At 37.1% G+C, this 22,052-nt stretch overlaps 1 protein-coding gene across 2 annotated transcripts in view; it reads right to left on the reverse strand.

The window, feature by feature from the left end:
* The window catches only part of SCAF8 (SR-related CTD-associated factor 8), a 100,751-nt gene that overhangs the window by 24,436 nt on the left and 54,263 nt on the right, over positions 1-22,052 (reverse strand). Inside the window, exons 18-21 of one of the 2 annotated variants that reach the window (XM_010581870.1) lie at positions 21,429-21,573; positions 20,817-20,897; positions 20,139-20,360; positions 17,782-19,492 (exon numbers count right to left, since the gene is read on the reverse strand). In XM_010581870.1, the coding sequence (XP_010580172.1) occupies positions 17,796-19,492; positions 20,139-20,360; positions 20,817-20,897; positions 21,429-21,573 (2,145 nt within the window). In that variant the 3' untranslated portion in view covers positions 17,782-17,795. Of the gene's footprint in view, positions 1-14,887; positions 19,493-20,138; positions 20,361-20,816; positions 20,898-21,428; positions 21,574-22,052 lie in introns of those variants that run through there. The other variant, XM_010581871.1, reaches the window with a different exon arrangement.

Here is a 22,052-nt window from a genome sequence, read left to right on the forward strand (position 1 = left end):
GGAAACTGATATTAATCACTGAGCAGTACAGCCTCCCCTGGAAAACCCCAGGGAAAGCTTGCACTTTGCTCTGACAGGAATGAGAACTTTCTGCACCCTCATTTACTTGGCCAGCAAAAAGGTGGACAGATGACTTCCTCATTCCTTCCCACCTCACCACTATGGCACCTTGCGCTTTCCCAGCACAGCCCACATATCAAACACGGGTGACAGAGCTGCTGAGCAGCCATATCCACAGCACGGGCATATGGAGCAGGAAAGCAGCCACCAGGCTGCAGGTGTCCCTCCTGGTGTCATGGCCTGACATGGGGGACAAGGAATCTCAGGTCTAGCATTTACAGTGGCAGTGCAAAACACAGAAAAGTAAAATTACCTTTAGAAAGACTGGCTAAGTTGAAATTATTTTAATTTTTGTTTTTAAGTTATTTAAATAAGCAAAAATAAGAGTATTTTGATAATTTATTTAATCTTGTTTTCCATTTGTATTTTTTTGTGGGTTTTCTTCCTGCAGCTAGGTTTACTCTTACTAAAATAACTACCTAAACATACTAATTCAGAATTAAATAGAACCATTATACTTTTTGCTGAGACGATATAGTATATCAACATAAATTTTTTTAGCAATGATATAGTTTAATACATATTCAGATCTAGATTTCTTATATCTAAGAGTATAAACATTATGTATCTTATTTTCAAGGTGATAATTTTTAGTTATCCTCAATTCTAACCCTTGAATCTATGTACACTCATTATTTGTAAACAGTATTTGAAGACCTAATCAAATTTCCATTTGCTTTGCAGTCACCTAAGCAATGAAGTTTGTCTTTTGCTTTACACAGGCAACACAGTTTTCTTTGCTGCATCCGTAAGTATTCCTTCATCTGCCACGTGAACAAAGTGACTGTAGAAAAGCATATCCATCTCCTCACTCCCCTGACTCCGCTGTGGAGAGCAGCTTTTATGTTCTGCCATTATGCATGTTGCTGCTGTGCTTCTCCACCCAAGCTGTATTTGAAGACATCTCACTTGCCACCTCTGCGGTTACTATTCACTAAACATTCAAATGCTGCTTCTCTTCTGTCCTAACAGGAGCTGGATAGCCTGATCTAGAAAATCTGGAAGCTGGGAGACTTTTCCTTCTCTCTGCTACAAGAGGAGTGCAGAAGCGGAGCTCTTGACGCGACGAAGGGACCACGTGAGATTTTACCATACTGACACGCCCTCAGTAACACGCTGGCCAGATGGTAAAGGAGTAAAAGAATCCAAGATGGACAAGCGACAATATGAGGTTATGAATGACATAGCTGCTACTGTTGGCTCCACACACAGGGAGATGTGTCCAGATGTGCTTGCTGGACCTACTGCACTACTCTGATAAAGGTAATTCAAGCAGCAACCAAATAGCATAACCTCTACTGCATCAAATCTGGGTACGGCTACGTGGAAAGTACTCTTTGCACCTCCTTCACACAACCGATTCTAACAAGAGGAAAAGGACTTACGAAGTTTCTTTCTTTGCTGATATAAATAAAACTGCAAAAATGCCTCTTTCCTACTCTTTGGGACAAATTAGGATTTCTGTTAATAGACTCAATGAAAAAAAAAATCTACTACCTTCATTTTTTTAAGCAACAGTTTTTAAAAAAACACCTTATTGTATCTGTATTTGCCAAGACTTCATGCCCATGTAAAAACTGAAAGTGTATTTGTACTCTTAAAAGCCCAAAGGTGTGTAAAACCAGATCCTCCTTTACTTCCTTCCTTTAATTCACAGTAAAGAACATAATTTAATCCATACCCTGTAGCTGCACAAAATACTACAATCACATTGTTCTTGAACAGTGAGAAGACATTCACTGCAGTATGGGGGAAAAAACTGGAAAGAATTAGAATTTCAGAGAAGAACCGTGAAAGATCTTAATAAAGAGATGAGTAAGAAATTAGTCACAACGAAGGTTATCACATGAAAAATCTCTAGTTTTCTGGCACTTCCTTTCACATTTCAACATTATAAGAGTAAACCCGTGGGTTGCTCTTGATGCATTTGAGTATAAAGCACTTGAAAAAACTGGAATACAAAGTCCAGCTAGCATTACAACATACTAAAGGTTAACACTGGACTAAGGAAACCAATGTAGATACACCACTCTCATGAAGGCAAATCTCAACTGACTCAAACTAATTTTATTACAAATGAGATTAAGATTTTAGTAAAGCAAAGCAGACCTCAAATCACTTGCTCCCTTAGAAGCAAACCTCCTTTCATCACCCTTCCTCCTGACCATTGCAAGCTGGTAAAAATGGGAGTAATGATAAGTTGGTACAAATAAGTTACAGTTCAAACCTACTGTACTAGCAACTAGATGTGCAGAACCCACGTTATTCTCTAAGAACAGCCCCCAGAGTCAGAGTCATCACATGCTTTAGCTACCTTAACCGCCATCTCAGTATTCTTTGGGGCAGAAATGGTGCTTATCTGGAAGAGAAAGAACTGCTAACATTATATACATGAGCTGCCTAAGTCGTTGGTTTCCAGCCTGTACATCCGAGACACCAATGGACTATGGTTTAGAGTGAGGAAAGAAGTACCTAAGGAAAGCAAACCCCACCACAAGTAGGCTGAAATTTGCTGTTTAACATTAAAGTGACCAATTAACTTTAAACCATTTTGAGGGATCTCAGCAGGCTGAAGAAGCTTCAAAACTTGACTCTATGCCAGTTATCTAAATCCATGTTCTCTACAGCTGGTTTGACATTTTCCTACCTCTACAAGGACAATCAGCTGGGGGGTGAGAGGAAGAGCATAGGACGATGTCTGTAAATTCACAAGAAAAGGTTTTTAGGGCAACTGCAGTTTTGGGTTTCTGTTTTCACCTAAGAGGTACAAAAATAAGACTCAGTTGGAATGACGAAAGGTTTTTCTTACAAGCAATCATACAAAGGAATTTTTTTTTAAAGCTTTGAGATGCAAAGTAAGGCATTTAATTACAGTGTAACTCAGCTAGAAATGAGCTCGGCCTGCTAAAAATAAGCAAAAATCAAGTTGTATTTGATACAATGATCTTGATTCAAACAAGATGCTGGAAATAAGATTTTTTTTTTTGAAATAAGATACAAATAGGAGAAAACAAAGCAGAAATATGTTAACAGGAAATTGAGCTAATGAGTGTATTTCAGTGATTTATAGCAGGCTAATTCACAGAATTAGGCACTTATTCTAACAACCAAGCATTAGAAACTCAGCCAGATATAAGGGTGAAATTAAACACAAGATAAAAGTCCTTCACTGTTGGACAAAAAAAAAATCCTTCAAAGTGGTATTAAGCAACTGCATCATACTGATGATAAATGTATATTAATGTTTACATTGTGAAACTGAACTACACATTTTTCCCCTCCTTTCTTTAAGATAATTCTTATAGAAATTAAATTAGGGCTGCTTAGTTGCCAGGAGACAGGAGATGGCTGCCAGGGGAAGGGGAATCCCGGTCAGAGAGACAGGATTTGAAGGGGGGCTGTTATTGACAGCTGCCCATCTCCTCCAGAGTAATACTTGATTACCTGTCAGCACACCAACTTCCTACACAGCTGATAATAGTACAACACGAGCAGTCTAAAAACAACGGAAATTATCTATCTGCTGAAACATATCACTCAGAGTCACATTATCCAGAAATATAAAAAACACATGAACATATTTACAACATTCCTAGTCTGGAAACAAGTTTTATCAATATTTTACTGGGTTAGAACACTCCTATAATCGTGTCCAGGGAAGGATCAGATATATTAATCTAAATACATACAAGCCCATGAATGTTACTTTACAACGAAAACTGATCTTATTGAGGGTCTACGTAAATATAGGGGAATAATATACAAAAGATGATAGGATCAAAATCATCCTACTAAAAGCTGTGACAAATCTACAAAGCACCTCAAATCCTAACCTCCAGCACTAGAGCAGACAGTTTTAGATAAAAGCTCTTTACCCAGCTCTTTCCAGAGGCATACTTGGCTGGTCCCCTTCCAGACATACTACATTACACGGTAAAAAAGAGAGTACTCACCATAATAAAACTTACTAAACAGTAGCTAAATAGAGCATTTCTACAGGGGGGGTGGAACATGTTAAAGATAATGAAAAGCAGATTCCCTCAGCTACATTTCTTAATCAAGCTCTCCTGAACCATGTTTCTCTGATGAATAAAATAAAAAGTGTTTCAGGATCAAGCAGTGCAGAAGCACTCTGACAAAAAGGAGCCCAGGAGTTATAAAAGGAAACAAACTTTTGGAATTTTTCTAAGTCATTGAACTATTTCATAATGGTCCAGACAAAATAGAAACTGGGAGTTAGCAGGCAACACTAGCTGGTGGGAGTGGGGAGGGAGGGTGGCAGCTATCAGCAGAGCCTCCCTGCTAACACAGGTTAATGTCAGGAGTGTTTTTGATATGGTCAGTCAAAAAAGCAAAGAAATATCTAACCGTCCACTTCCACAGACCTTTCTCATAAAATATCATAGTGATAAACAACTAAGATGCACCAACATTTTTCAAAGTAGGCTTTGATTGGTGAAAATGAGGACTGTGTAATCCCTGCTAATTACAGCAGATGTTTAAAGGCCAGGTGGGTAGGAACTTGTACATTAACCTGAGCCTGGCATGCAACAGAGGGGAAAAATTACCCCCAGTTAGCATGTACACGCACAAATCGGATGGAAAACAGCACACTGAACCACAATAGTGAATTATTTGAGAACCGTGCTGTCTGGTTTCCATGTATCAACCACACTGTGGGCTGAAGAAACAGCCACGACTAAGTATGTTCTGTGCCACCCTCTGCTGGCTTCACAGCACCAAGCAACCACATCTCTAATAAAGTAGAAGCAAAATCCAGGGAAGTAAAGCCATCTTAACTGCAAGCAATAGTAAAAAGAGATACCAAACTTACTTCTAAAAATAAAAAGAAATACATATTTGCAAAAACTTTTTTTTTTTAAATTACAAAAAAAAAAAAAATTGGGTAGCATCCCTTGCACAGGGGTTCATTACAGGTTGCAAATTACTGGGCCTTGTTTCTACTGTAGCTTAACAGTTCCTTAAGTCTACCTGCATTTTTCAAAAAAAATTTAAAATAAGCATTTGGTTAGATTTCAGCATTCTGTTCTTTTTCAAGAGAGTAAGTCAAATAGACTAATCTTAAAGATCTTAGCAAAGAAACTGAAGTCAGCAATTACTTTTTTTAAGCCAGACATTTTCCCACCAGCTATTTCAGCTGTTTTTCATTACAGTTTCAATCAAACTAAGACAGACACCCTACTCCATAAACATAGGATTCAGCATTTCTTGCTTTCAGAATCACTTTTTTCCCTTTAACATAGCTTTTACGAACATCATGGCTTGCAGTGATAATTTCTCCTTAGTTTACAAGACTCCTCTTGACTGTTCACAGGGTTACACATGAACCTCCATAGTCTGTAAAGCTGACATAACCCCAACTCTTGCATGTTTGAAATTACCAAAACCTAAAGCAAAACAAAATGCCAAAGTATAACAGTGTTAACCCTCAACAGCAGCCAGCTAGTTATGCACCAATTCTACTTCACAACCAATGAAAACACACATAAACCCAGTAACTTCACTTAATACCCCTCACAAATCCTTTAATTTCACAATTCTTCAAAACCACAGTAATCTCCATTTGGTCACTGCCGACACTTCTAAAAACGTATTTAATCAGCACTAAAATGCTAGAGAAAGGAACACCAAATCTCAAGTTCGTTGCATCATTAACAAAATCAGCAAGTGCTTAGAAAACATTTTAGAACACACAACATTTTGCATCTTTGTGAGAGGAGCTCTTCTATACCATTTTATTTTCACAAAACCAGGATCTCTTGAAAGAAAAATCCCATGATACTCTGTCATAAGACAGCATGCTACTGCCTATGGATTTCATTACGAAAGTGTTCACAATTTTAGGGTGCAGAATAAAATACTACATCATTAACTACAGATAAGGTGATTGAGCTTCAAAAATCTCTCCTGTTCCTGCACACAATTCGCTCCTCAGGCCTGCTAGAACAGATTTCCCAGTTCCTGTGCTATTCCGCTGTTGCTTGGCTGCTCATTTTTGCATCCTCCTCTCGCTCTGCTATGGTCTGATACACTCAGATGGAAATAAATGCAGAAAACACCACTTTTGAGAGAAGAAAATTAATAAACTACTAATAAATTTTTTTCAAGGAGCACACTGTACATAGAACCAATGTACAGGAATACAGGATACAAAGAATAAAGGATAAAAACTAAAAGAATAAAAAGAAACTAATTCAAATTTCCTATACTGCAGTCTGTACAGCCAGAACATACATGTTTGTTTATAGAAATACTGTGATCTAAGAAAGATTTAACCACCACCCAAAACCAACAAACTTAAGGGCACTGGTATAGAGCATAGGATCCTCACCATGTGAGCTATTTCTGTGATCAGGGGATATACAACTCCTCTCACCACTGCTGTATTCAACTAGCTCTATTTTATACAGGCGAGAATGAAATAGTGAAAGAGCAATAGTGTTTTGTTTTCAAATAAGAGACAGAAAAAGGCATGTGTGGAAGGAAGTTTTTGCCTCACGTCACTGACAAGCAATACTCAGTGCCTGCATACTTCACAGGTAACAGTAGGGTTTAGAGCTTTGCTTGGTATTTCAAGTGTTCAGAACAAATATGTCAGAATTGGCCACACTTCACGAAAGGGATAGCCAGCTGCTGGCCTTGTAATTCATGTAAGGTCCCTGAGCCCCAGTACAGATGATAGTTAACTAGGGGAGCAACTCATCCAGCTGCCATTCCTGTCTTCTTATATCCAGGGGCTTGCTGCAAAGAGGGGTTCAAAAACTGGATAAGCTGTCATGGCAAGGCAGGCTCACTCTTTTTGTATGCTCCTCTCGCTGCACATACCCTGAGGAGCTGCTCTTCACAGAACTTGCAAATATCTTTTCGTGACACACTGGACCTTCCCTCTTAGAAGGTGAGAAAGTAGGCTGCAGTGTCTGGTTGGACACCACTGCTTTAAGTAGGTGGGGAAAGCATGAAGGAATAGCAAGAGCATATGGAAACTGTTCCTTCAAAACCCATCAAAACTTCACTTTCAGACTGAAGACACTGGAAACAATGCTAAAACAATCAGTTTTTAAATGCTCACTGCAAAGAGGTTTTGCCAAAGAAAAGAAAGAAATGAGATTGAAAATACAAACTGGGGAAAGTATTTTGTCACTCCAGTAGAGATTTTGTGCCAAAAGAAAACACACCAAATTTTCTATTTCAAACTTTTTAGAAATGGAGAACAATGGCATCAGAAGGATTTGAAAGGCCACTGGAGGAGACCTAGGAACATCTTGGCTAGGAACAGTGATGACTACGGGATGTAGCACTTTTGTGCCAGCTAATACCACGCATTGTCAAGACCACATTAGTAATGGGAACGCAAATGCAAGTGAGTGGTATATTTGAGGTATCCACCTGCTGCTAGCATTTCAGAAGGTCAGAACTCTGAAAAATTTCAGAATTTAACTCTTGGCCTTTTCCCAGAAAGTGCAACCTAGAAGTAGGAATCACATACCTATAACATCTTCAGGTATAATTCTGTTTCAGAACAATCCAAACAGGCACCTACAGTGGTTTAATCATCTCTCATCTTTCTTGCTTGCAGGGTTCCTTTCAAGTAGAGCACCTGGTTCACAAATCTGACTTGCCAGCAATGATTAACTCTAAAAACATATTAGTTAACTTCAAATACTTCTCCTACTTATAAATATTAACCACATGACAAAGTTCAGTCTAAAAAGACTATTGTGCTGCATGCTGTAGTAATACTACTATTGTGGCTCAGGCAGAGAAGAAAACCTTGCTCTGCAGGTGAGCAGGAGCTTTGTGTCTCTATGGCTGAAGACAAGCCCACCCTCAGGGCGTCCGCCTGTGCACCTGTAAAGCACAGCAGTTTGCCTGGACCCGTTTGCACTCCCTGTGTTACCTCATAGCCTGAGACAAAAAGTTGTGGTAGGTGGTTTTTCCAGCCAAGTGCCAGAATAATTAAGGCTTTTTCTGTCACAGTCTACCAGAGCATCATTTTCTATAGTGGAAGGCTGGGAACTTCATACTCTCACATAACAAAACTTATCATCAACAAGACTGAACCCTTCCTCATATGCAGCAATATTTTGTTTCATTTTACTTCAAAAAATAAGATCCTAACCACCAAATGGTGTAACAATCTGGTGTAACCAACCAAGTGTTTCATAGCAAGCTAAATTTAGAACCTTAATATTAAGATTTTTAAAAATTCACCTGATTATCAGAGATGATGTGCACTTAAATCTGTATGTGAACACACCCATGTCTAACTTAAACTCCTCTGACACAGCAAGAGTGGAAGACAAAACAAAGATGCTTCAGCTAGAGGAACACCATGACTGTAACATGTACAGCAAGAGGAAGAGTTCATGCTGTACTTTTGTGTTTCCTTTCATATGGTATAAGCTGTCAATACGGTGGCTAAGCTTTCCAGAAGCTTCTGTAAAAATGGATATACATACGTCAATAGTTTAACAATAATAAATTCTAATGTAGCGTGTATCTTGTCGTATGTCCCTCAAGTCAATGTTAGACAATTACTCTAAGACAAGATGTATCATTTCAAAGCTGTATTATAAGATGCTTAATAGGTCCCAGTTTTGAAAAATTTGAATGAGACAAAAGGCCAGCAGTGAAATTTCTTGTGAAGGACGTCTAAGAAAATATCATTTTCAAATAGATGGCTTTCAAAAAAAGCCAATCAGTTGGTAAAACAAACCATGAACGAAAACCTTTCCAGTTCTCTAGCAGACTTTCCTTAGGTCTTATTTTCTTACCCATAAAATGCCAGAAATAATTGCTTTTGCATATTTTTTCCTTTTGGATTTATGTTTGCTTGCTTTCCTGTCACAAGATGAAAGACATTTAGAACAAATTAATTCTCAAAGTTGGGAGAAGTGAAATTTTTCATCATTTTCAGACAATTTGTTCGTTAAATTTCTTCACTGGGAGTAAGAAAGACTAAAATATCTGGTAACAAGGTAAGGAATGGAGAAAGGAAATGCAAGACCTTGGCATTCACTACACTGTGCAAGTGTTGCATGGCACAGCTCCTGAGGTCACTCTAACTTATGCAACTTGAAAAGTTAAGCACATTGTAGACACCATAAACTCCTAGGTGGTGTGAAAAATGCTGGTTTACTTATGTTTTTGAACATGCTGGAACCAGACTAGCATGACAAAAATATGTAATTTTGGATAAAAATTTTATTTCTTTTTTTACATGTCATCCATTCTTATTTCTATTCTAGTTAATACAGAAATGTAAGAACTTTTCATTGGAGAAGGGAATTCATTGAGGAAAGTTAGGCAGCACATTCTAAAATGAAATAAGAAAACTTTATTATTTAAAGAAAACATTTTTCTTTAAATAATTTGAAGAAAAAAATGCTATTGAAGTAAAACACAACCTTTCAAAAAAGCAGTAAGCAGATGGGGAAAAGAAAGCTAGAGGACATAATGGATTCTAAATGATCAGTGACTGCGTGTTACAGAGCTGCTCTATGTGCTGCATTAAAAAGATCAACTTAGAAAGTACGATCATTTTAGGAGAGCTAGAAGATGAGACAAATGCGTTTAACTAGCTCTCATTTGCTTGCTCTCTTTCACTCCATGAACTTCCTAGCATAGGACTAGACAAGTACAGTGCTTGCAATTTTTTTTCAGACATTTTGTGCAGTCTACTCCGCCATACTCCCAGAATCTCGAAATAGTCTTTATTAGGGCTACCTGCTCATAAATACACTGGGGAACAGGATTTGAAACAAAAAAAATTATCCCCTCCAAGGCTTTAGGCTTAAAAGCAGTATTAAAAAAAAAAAAAAAATCAATGAAACTAGAACCAGATGATGTTCTACCACCAGCTTTTCTAAAAGCTGCTGAAAAGAAACTGAGACACACAAGACAACGGGTTTGAAATTCTGGATCCAATGAAGCCAATGGCAATGTCCCACTGGTAAACAAGTGAGGATGTATATCACACTGTTTTAACACTAAGACTGAAACACTTAAGACTTCAAAAAAGTCTCTAGAAATAACATGAAAGGCAATGTAATAAATTTCATCAAGAAAATTGTATTTTCTACAGATAGCAGAAAGCAAACAATACCGTAGCTAGGACTGTTCAAACCGGGATACTACTGTGAAATACACCCTTTTAACTACTGAGATACTTAAAAGTAATCAGTAATTATCTCTGTATTAAGTAGACATTCCTCAACAGCAATGTTTCAGATTGGTGGTTCACACAATTCAGTAATCTCCTCTTTTGATTTCTCTGATAGTTTTGCCCCAAACAATCAAAGAATCATAGAATCATTTAGGTTGGAAAAGACCTTCAAGATCATCGAGTCCAACCATCAACCATGCCCACTAAACAACATCACTCTCAACTTCCCACTAGCTGTCTGTGTCTGTATTACAGTGATGCAACACATACGATGTATTACATATTAGACAAAATACATATGCATTAATCAGAAGATCCTCTAATCAGCGTTCAGAGCGGAACCCTGAACAAGGTCAGATTTGGACTGGGAGGTAACACAAACGAGGAACAAAAAAGCCTTGGATGTTACACCGACACCTCAGTTCAGCACATTCCTCGCAAGTGAGATAGTTCTTTATCATGCTTTTACCCGAGTTCTGCAGTATCTACTGCTTACAAATACCCACATAAATATATTAACATTTGTATCAAGTTATTTCTCCAAGAATGTTGTCTTACAAGTATTTACACCTTCCTGTGTTTTGTGGTGGGTTTTGGGTCTGTTTTTTTTTGTTTAGGTTGGTTTTTTTGTGTTTTGGGGTTTTTTTTGTTGGGTTTGTTTGTTTGTTTATTTTTAATTAAGGTACAACCAACATTAAGAAAAATGCTCAGGACTACTTAAAATCTTTGGATACTTGCTTGCTAATTAGTGAATATTTAATCAGAATATATGCATTAACTTTTATTAAATATAAAAAAGAAAGGTTTATTCATGCTTTGTAACTGAGGTTTTACCTGACAAGCTACTGCCTCTGAAACATTATCTATCCACTGGTTTACATATAGATCCAATCTGTACAGCATTTTTGGTGTCTGCCAGAATTTGCCATTTCATGCCACTTTCCTGTGTTCCACAGTGGTTCTGATCATGCAACAAGGATTGCAGGTGTAAAGTATTTATGAAATGTATACAAAACTTAAGACTACATTTCAATATTTTGTATAACTAACATATTAACCCTTATCACTTCAAGGTTTCACATTCTAATGAAAATAATGGGTGCCTCACTCATTTTATCAATTCACAGAACTACAACTCATGAATTTCATATTTTTAGTATGGTGAATTTTTGATCAACATAAAATTTGAGAAGATGCCATTATTTTGCTTTTAATAAGTAACAAAATTCCAAATTAATCAGCAAGCATTTCAATTTGTTTTCAGTATTTTACTTTTAAACACAGATAACTTGAACAATAAGGTTCTTAATAGTGAATTTCCTGTATTGGTAGTCATACTGTAGAAGAAATCCATAAATTTCAAGAGAAAGACTTACAATTGTCCTAGATTTAAATAATTATGCAATTGAATTACATAATTCAAAGGTAATTCTAATTTGTGGTAAGAGGAATTCTGTGATGGCACCACTTGACAAAATAATGTATTGCAAGCATGTCAAAATAAATGAAAAATGAACTGGACAAACTAGTATAACTTTCAGTAAACATTTTTAAAGCTGGGTGTCCATTTAGTATTTATGTACTTACACTACTGAAATTACAAAGATTTTCTTGAAGAAAATCACTGAACCCAAAAGTACATTTCAAATTCTGCAGACAAAAATGTACTGATTTTGTCCACATTTTTATCTAAAGTTTGAAATTTAAGCTCCTTTTCAGAGGGAAAAACTTAAGGCACACTTAAAACTGCATTTCACTGCACTGCTGAAAGAGAACTGATTACCTCAGAAACAGCATAAATCTAATAATCATAATCAAGTTTTTCCCTTGATCAACTAAAGTGACAATGATAGAGCTTCCTTTGACTAGACAAAGGCAGATGGATTTTTAGAAGAGATGGTATACACTAAGATAATTTCTTCTTAATTTCTGCTGTTATCAAGAAAAAGCTACATTTCTTATTTTCGCATATGTAATTATAAAATGACCTCTCCTTCAGTGTGAAAGTGACATTGAGATCCAAATTCCCTGCATCTATGGCCTATGTGAATCCTACCAATCTATGTCCAAGTTAACTATTCTATACCCATTTAATACTCTTCACCTATTAAGGATTTTTTCCACTGGCTTGCACACAGTTATAACACTCCAACACAATTATAATGCTCCAGTACACAAATCAATATGGCTGTGAAGTTTACCCTAGTTTTAGAAACACATCAAGTCATCTACCTTAAAGAATCTCACAGTTTTTCCTCACTTCAACAGAAAGCTTGATAGATGCTAATGTGAACACATACCCGTTATACGATACACGCTTATGTGAACACATATCTGTTGTAACACAGAGATGCATACAGAAAATCATTCAAGAGGAAGACTGTAGCATTAAAGCATTACAACAGGAAGGAAAAAATGTTCAGCTAACCTATCTAAAGGTTGAAATACTCTCTGACCAGACAATTTTTTGTAAAGCACAAAATAGTCCCTTGTCTGAGGGAATTAGTATGATTTCATCTAATAGGAAGAGGAAAAAAATTAAAATTAACATTAGTGAGTTAACTTTAAAAGAAAAATGACAAAAGTACAGATTAAGATTAGTAAACCAGTGACACCACTAACACCACTGTTACTATGCAAGTGCTGAAACGTGAATTTTAAACTTCTTAAAAGGAGAAAGTACATTCAGCTTCAACTGCACAACATATCTTAACAACCTCTTGAATTTTAAGAGTGTGCAGATGACTGGTCCTTCCCCTCCTCTAATCTTTGGTAGCAGAGCATCTAAAAGAGACTAAGAGTAGGACATTCAATGAGACCACCCTTTTTCATCAGGTTTGTGCACAGTAGAAAGGAATATAAGAATTATGGCAAATACAGTTTTACAGCTTATCAACTTCAACAAAAACACTATTAACAGACTTTCACACCATCCTATTGCTGACAAGAATCACTTTTCAGATCCTGTACACCTTTGCTGGAAGTTATTTCTTTTAAAGAGATGTCATGAATTTTCTTTGTAGTAGCTTTACTTGACTTTTCCTGACTATGAAATATCATGTATATATGTTAGAAGATTCAAAATGTTTACTCAGTACCCAAAGAACTTGCACAGACTAAGTGGAACAAAAAACATCACAAAGAACCCTTCAAGGAGAAATGTAGGACTAGTTACAATTAAGAAAGTCTTGCAACATGATATTCTCTTTGCCACTGCAAAGTTTCTGCTGATGTGAATGAATATAGTGAAAGAACATGGCAGAAAGATGCTTTTGCCATTCTTGTTCAAATAAATAGCTTCAAATTAAAAAAGAATATCCTGCCTTTATGCCTTTTAAATCAATCACCTACACAAGTGGATGGCTTCCCAGTACATGCTTGCTTGTGAAAGCTCAGCATTTGAGAGGAAAATGTGACTAATGTAAAATTCAAGGAATCAGCAATAGCTGTCAACAAGGAAAGAAAGATCCTTTCATTACCTGAATTAACAATAACAAAAAATTGTCTGAGTCCTTCTTGATGACTCCAGATACTCTGAATAGGTTTTAAAATTATATCTGTTCAGCTCCCGTTATCAAGAGACAAAAAAAGTCACCCTTACATACATACACCCTTAAATACAAAGAATGAAATTTGGGATCCATTTTTACCAGTTTCAAATAAAATTACGCCAAAGATTTGAGTTAGTGGAACATGAATCAAGAAACTGAGTGCTTTAAGTGTTGACCGGCATAACCTACACTTGCACATGTTTCAAAACTGCTGACACTGTATTTTGAGAGAATTCTGCAATAAATTGGCTTATTTTATAAATACCTTCTACAGACAGTTTATTTGATAATTTTCCCACTGTGCTTACGCAATGCCCATGCATGCCACACTACAGGCTTGATTACAGTATGCCCGTCTTGCCTTATTCAGGGTAAGAGTACCTTAACTTCATAAATAAAGCCATTTAAATCACTGAAATGCCTTCAAGAATGGTATAGTACTCTACTAAAGCAAAGGAATCTTACAGAATCTATTCTCTTGAGTTTATAATAACAATGTGAAGCACTACATATAAAAATGAAAGTGTACAAATATCTCACAGAAAGAGGCTTCAGCAAAGAAATCATGTCCTTATAGCAAATGAAGGCTATATTTCATCTTTGCAATCTTTACGGACATAGCATTCTGCTCAAATACAGTACACTGAAAGATCAGAATTACAGTCTGTTTAAAAAGGTAATAAATACATCAACTAATGCATAAGGTTTTCAAGTAAATGTGCATGCCTAAATATATTGCGTTGCTTGCAAAGCTAGCTGAAGTATTTTTCAATATGTATGTTACTTATGTAAATAGTATATCAGCTTCTTCAGTTGCTAGAATCGACACCTTTCACCACTAAAGAAAGCTTTAAACACACATAAGCCAGAACTGCTGCCCAAATGCCTGGAGCCCATCTTCTTTCTGTCCCATTCTCACTCTTTCCTTTGCATCAGCAAAAAATACATGTCACTACTGTGAACCACATCAAAGAACTGATCTGGATCTCAGGACTGCTCCTTTCAGTGCACCTGTTGGCTTATGATGGCTTAATCTACAGTGAGAAAAGAAAGTCTTCACTTAAACTCTAAAAGATTTAAAAATTCCTACTGGCAAGATAAAGAAACCATACTGTTTCGGTAATATTAAGTCCCTTCTGAGTTTCTGAATATGGCTATTTTGATAGCATTTGTCTGCAGTCTACATTAATAAAATAAGAAATGGAACCATTCTAGCTGTAAACATGATGCAACTGAACACTGTACAACAAACTTTTATTCTACAAAAAAATAAAATAGCTGTTAAAAATTGATGGTATAACACATATGTACAGTAGCCAATTTATTAATGCTTGAAAGAGATTAACAAAGATGAAAAATCATTAAATAATACATTGTTTTATACCACTACCAACCAAATTGTTTAACATCTCTCACGTAGTAATTTACCTAAACCATCATACTATGAGCAATTCAGCATACTGCCAGTCCCAGTTTAGAAAAACAAAAACAGATTAACTTTCAGTTTTAAAGAGGCATTTAACAAAATGTTTGAAAAGAAAAGCTACTGCCAATATGTGTTTGATTCTGAGTATTTATGTGGTCTATATGACTGAAGCCTTTTCAAACTGCACATATTAAAATGAAATAAAGAAAATCTCTTACGTTCATAAAGTACCCTTTATAGCTATTTTGTGCATTTGGACTTCCACACAACCATATCCGCCTGACCAGAATACTACTAGTAGGTGGTGCAGCAGCATCAGCCAAGTTCTTTGAGCCAGAGTCTGCTCATGAAGGTATTTTACCTTAAACATTGTTCATCTCAAATCCCGAGACACGTTCTGGTAATAAACACATCAGCAAGGTCTATTACAAAGCAATAGTTATTTAATGCATACCTCACTACATCCTAATAACTACTACTTGCACAGTAGATAAAGAATCATTCATTCAAGTCCACTCTTTCAAAAGGCTACCTTCATTAAGCTGACAGTTTGTTTACTATCCAGAATAAAAGTCCTTGTAATTGAAAAACTGAACCATGACACAGCATGAAAAAATACTCCACCTCCCAGAGGGAGAGGGCAACACACACATGCGTAACTTGCTTCTACAAAGACATGCTTATGCTTTACACTCATGTGACATTCTCATACTTTGATCCCTTTGGGGGAAGCAGAAGGGGAATTAAAACTTGCATGTTAACGTTTCAATGTTAAAGATCAAAATTCTGATCTGAGCTAAAAATGTTTCTTCTACCAAAGGGGCATTCATGTAACAGAATCTACCCTTGGATCCTATTATGCAAAAGAAAAACAACTTTCTCAAAACTGAGTGAAAGGATGATTTCAGACACAGAATTTTAACAAAAGTTATGTTGAAAGAAGTTGGTGAAATGCACTTCAGTGAAACAAATTGAAAATCTGGCATTACCCTAGAGCCAAATCTTTCACCACCAATTTAAAGAATACACAAGCAGCAAAGTAGGTGAAACAGGAGAGAATAGCACTACTAATTTACCTAAGCAGCCAATTCATCTCAACAATTTAACAAGAGGTTCTACTCCAATATTAAGCCATCAAAACACAAAGCCCCCCTTATTTCTGTTAAAAACATGTAGGGTTTTTTAGACCAACAACAGCATTTTACTTTTCGTGCAACATTTCTGGACTTTGAATCACTAAAAACAAATAACCACAAAGTACTGGAACACTACCACTATCTATCCAGAATACCAAATATATTACAAAATAAGACAATGCAAATATTTGCTTAAGGTTTGGCTTCATGCATATCTGCATTTTAAAAAGTAAGCTAAAATCCTACTGCATATTCTTACAGTACATCATGTTCCACCTTCTAGAAGTAGCAAGAACATCATAACAATGAGCATGAGAAGGTAAATATAAGGTTGACAGTATTGCAGTGAAGTTTTGTTATCTTACTACCTAAAGAAGGTGAAAGGCAACTTTTTACAACCTAGTTTCATTTCAGTTTTATTGAACTGTCTACAGTATTCTGTGAGTGTGTGCACATACACAGGCACGCACAGAAAAGTGGTATCTACAAACAGTTTACACAAATATTTACATACATATATTATTTACATAAACTAATATGACTGCATGATTTTCGATCTAAAAACCATATGCTTCTTGCACATATAACTGTTGCATTGGTCTTACAAAAGTAATATAAACCTTTTGCAACGACTAGCTAAGCACATATTATAGCTGATTCCAAGTTTTTAGAGCTTGCAGGTTTTTAAAAAAATACAATACCTAGAACACTGTTATCAAACAAATATGCTTTATTGGCATCTAAAAACAAAATGCACCCAACATTAAAATGTATTTTTTCATTTTTTTAAACCCACTGCAGTACGAGGAACAAATCACAAACACTTACTTTAGAGAAAACAGAGACTATAGTGTAGATTTTACAAAATCACTTTTAATCTCTGTGTTATGCTCCTTATATAACATGGGCCATTTCATTTTCTGCCGAATTGTAGGAACATAAAATATCACAGCTTTGTCTATACTTTAAGATTCTGCAGCAGCCTAAAAACACGGACAAGATACACCAGCACCTGTTTTCAAGTATAACAATTTCGATAGCCAACCTAAGGGTAGTATCTAAAAAATTCCATTTTCTTCCATAGGAAGTCTTTGTTTGACAAGCTGTTATTTTATCTTTGTGAAATTAAAAGCAAGTGGGGGAAAATTTATGCTTTACCAGAGAAATAAAAAAAAATGTTTACCTACCATGTTCAAATTAAGAACAGTGTTCTATACAAGTCAGTTGTACAGTTATTTAAGTGAAAGATGAACATGAACATCAGATTAACTTAATTCTGGCAGACAAAAGTGAACTGCTACGGTCCAGTCAGCCATTTATCTATTACAGAGAGATGACAACTTTACAAAAGGTATCTTTTACCTACTGAGTGATGATTATGTCCCCTCAGTTTCTGTGCTTTCTACCACTGGTTCACTTTCTATATCAGCTTCTGTGTCACTCTTCTCTTTGTTTATCTCGACGGAAGATGTCAGTTTTTCATAAAGTTCTGGATCATCCTGCACCTGTGCAGTTGGTGGCTGACTTTCTGTCTCTGTATTTTCACCGTTTACCTGGGGCATATTATCGGCTTTGCGTTGGGAAGTGGCCCCATCAAAATATTCAAAAACCCGTGGATGTGGAGGGGGGATCCAGTTGTTTGACATTCTGTCTCTTCCAAACCTGTTCCCATTAATTTCTCTGCAAAAATTAAAATCTCTGTCATCCCTATCCCTCTGTCTTTCCCAGGGTCTTCTGCGGTCATCAAAATCTCTGTGAGCATCTTGTTCAAATCCTCTGTTCCAATTGGGACCACTTCTACTATCAAACCTATAGTTTACATGCCGAAACCTCTCTCTGTCTTCATGGAAGCCTTTAGGGCCACCATAAATAGGGAAGGCATGGTGCTCTCTTTCATCATAATCTCCTCTCTGTCCCCAGTGCTTGTCTGAATTGAAACCAAAATGCTCTCTTCGACCAAGGTTATCTATACCCGGTCTTCCAAAATTTTCTCTCATGTCTACATGTGGTCTTGCAAAGTGTTCTCTTCCATCTACTGGAGGCCTTCCTATGCCTTCTCTTGGATCAACTGGTGGTCGTCCAACAGAATCTCTGACATCCGCTGGAGATGGTCTGTTAAGATTATCTCTGTTTTCCACTGGAGGAAAGCGATAATCTCTGTCTCCTTCCTGCTGAATGTTATCACCTCCAAGCGGTAGTCTTTTCTCTGGATTAGAAATGCTATCAATGTTTTGTCTTCCTGGTGTTCCAAAAGGTCTTTCTGTTTGATTAAAAATATCTCCTGGAGGAAAAGGACCTCGAGGTGGTGGGTGAAGAGATGGATCAAGGATTGCTGGAGGAGGAATACTACGCTGCGGTGGCATTCCTGGCTGCATTAATGGAAACCTTGGTCCAGGCGAATGGGGCATTAGGCCTGGACGGATATCTATAAGAGGCATTCCCGGCATCCTTTGACTACTAATATTTAAATGAGGCATGTTTTGAACCCCAGCTGGATGCTGCATTGCCAGAAGTCCAGAACTACTTGAAATATTTGGTGGTGGCACTCCCATAAGTCCAGAACTACTTGAAACATTAGGTGGTGGCATTATGAGAAGCCCAGAGTTGCTCGAAACACTTGGTGGCTGTACTCCTACCAGAACTCCTGAGCTGCTTGAGACACTGGGTGGCTGCATTCCTGTCAGAAGGCCAGGGCTGCTTGAGACACTGGGTGGATGCACTCCAGCTAGAAGCCCCGAGCTACTGGAGACGTTTGGTGGTTGCACTCCAGCCATGAGTCCAGAGCTACTTGAGACACTGGGTGGCTGAACTCCACCAGCAAGAGAAGAGCTACTGGAGACAGTAGGTAGCTGCACTCCTCCTGCAAGACCAGAACTGCTTGAAACAGTTGGTGGTTGCACTCCTACAAGTCCAGAGCTGCTTGAAACACTGGGTGGCTGTACTCCTCCTGCAAGTCCAGAGCTACTTGAGACGCTGGGTGGTTGCCCTTCTCCAGTAATCCCAGAGCTGCTTGAGACGCTGGGTGGCTGCACTCCTCCAACGAGTCCAGAGCTACTCGAGACATCACTTTGCACTAAAATGCAGCAACAAGAACAACAGTTAATAGAAAATGCCAGTGTAACACATAGCATTCAAAACAAAATGCAGCTTAATTCATATTCAGTTAATTCATTCAGTGATGATACTGCTGACAAGACCTGTCTCAGTTTCTATAATGAACATACATAATTTTAATCACATTAGTGATAAACAGACATTATGCCACAGAAATGAGCGTCTCTACACACTAAAGAAGGTACAGCAGCTTAACATTGACAAATCCCACAGCCATCATCCAAATTATGCAAGGGAAGTATTAAAATCTTTGATATAATTCTATAAATTTTATACTATCCTACCCTCTCCTGCTCCCTTCTATTGCCACTTGTGTAGTAAGAATGCACTTTTAACAAGTTTTCTAAAGGGCTCCAAGTCTCAGCTTTATTCTTGAGTCTATGAAGAGAACATCTCTGAGCACAAGCTGCTAGAAACCAATGATCAGATGATGACGACAAAAATGGTTCCCACTACTGCACCAACTTAAATTGAAAATGATACCCTGTCTAAAACTTCCTACTCTGTAGTTATTAGTACAATGGACTACGATCTGAACCCCCCCCCCCCCAGAAGTAGGTAGTTTCTTGTATGCAATGGTATCAGACAATAAAGACATTTCTTACCAGATCTACTGTTTTCACTGGAAGAAATCTGAAGGTCTGCAAGATGTGACCCCTTTTCATCTGATTCTGGTTTGGTGATTGGCAGAGGATTAAAAACACTTCCAGCAGATAACGTTGGAGTAGCTAGATTGCTAGTAACTGTGCCAACTGGTAGAACAAGGCTAGTAAAAGGAACATCCTTCATTGTCTCTTGTGCAATTGGTAATGGAGGCTGGACTAAAGCTGTAGAGAAATATCAGAAATGTATCACAGTAATCATATATTCAAGCCTTCAAGATTAGTTTGGCAAAGGACAGGCTGACAAATCAAAATAAGTGAAATTAATTACCCTAAGTGTTACATTTTTTGATAATAATTTCTTACCCTCAATCAGCACTGTATTATTTAGTTTTTTGTAGAGACCATGAACTGCAGGCAACCTAAGCCATCAGTATTCTTGAACAGATATTTTTAAACATTAAATGAATACAGTTAAAACACTGAGCAAAAATAATTACGAATTATTCAGTGACTAACACCAAATAGCTCAAGTAACAGATACACCTGTTAGAGGCAGGTTTAAATATTGAACTATGCACACAAATAATAAATAATTAATTTGCTACATTATTTTTTCCCACTAACTCCACAGTAAGCTTTTCATAACACGCAAACAACTACTAGAAGAATCAAACTTACGTGTTGGAACAACTGGTGGGACAACAGGTGGCGGGACAACAGGTGGGGGGACCACAGGTGGAACTGGGGGAGGCATATAACCTGTATGGAAAAAACCCGACAAATTATTACAAGACAAGCAAATAAAGTTTTGCAGTAAAAGCTTGCCTACATGATCCTGAAAAGCTGCATCACTGAAGACTAGCAAACAACAAATGTATAGGAAGAGGTAACAGTGGTTATTGTTTTCAAAAACAACCCCATCTTTACTGTAGATGATCTGCATGTGCATCTTAAAGTGATTTCTGCCAGCAATATCCAAAGAAGAAAATGAAGAGTTTCAAAAGTTTCCAAAGAAAGGAGATTAATCTTAAGGATTTTAAAATTTTCATTTTTATGAAAGTTAAAAAAAAAATTCTGCTGTAATTCCTATTCTTGACAGAATACACTGGTAAAAATAATATTAAGTTAGACATAGGAAATTTCATACTAGATTAAAATTAAAGATTCAAAGGTTAACTGGTTCAAACAGTAACCAGTAGCTGATGGAAAACTATGCAAAGCAGGATGTACACAGAAGCATACAAACTGAGTATATTCATTACATACTCAACTTCATTTTTAGTAACTTACCTGGAGGTGGCTGCGAAGGGTTGAAACTCGCTCGCAAGAAGGGTGGAGGAGGAATTGCACTATAACCAGGAGGAGGGACAGACATTGTGACAGGAAACGCAGGTGGAACCAAGCTAACAGCAGGTACAGCTGGAGCTACTGGAATCTTTTTTCGTGGAAAGAAAAAACGAGCAACTTCAATACTTAACAGTATACAATGACATTGAAAGAGGGACAAACTGATTCGAGTGCAATTCATGTTAAGCCCTAAATGTACCAAAGGCTTTGTATATATTCTGCATACCCTGAAGAATTAAAGTGCATTCTGAAATGGTACCTACACTGCAGGTAAACAAGGACACTGGAAGAATCCTATGCTACCTTTTCTTTAGTCTAAAAGAACAGAAAAACACATGGTTAAACGCTGTATTATTCAGGAATAAAAATTTACCTATGGGAGAGAGGCGAATGCAGAAAGGGAGACAGATAGAGAACAGGAAGGAAAATGTAGATAGTGTGGCAAATTGGAAGCACTTAGAAAACAGTGATTCTATTCTCATTAGAAAATTTTACATATTTTAGAACAGTACTGAAAAGTTCAGTTTAGTGTATGTATTTATAAGGTTAATAATCCTGATGAAATCC

Source organism: Haliaeetus leucocephalus, unplaced genomic scaffold (genome assembly GCF_000737465.1).
Source record: "Haliaeetus leucocephalus isolate CR32 unplaced genomic scaffold, Haliaeetus_leucocephalus-4.0 Scaffold819, whole genome shotgun sequence".
In the NCBI taxonomy this organism is placed as follows: Eukaryota; Metazoa; Chordata; class Aves; order Accipitriformes; family Accipitridae; genus Haliaeetus; species Haliaeetus leucocephalus.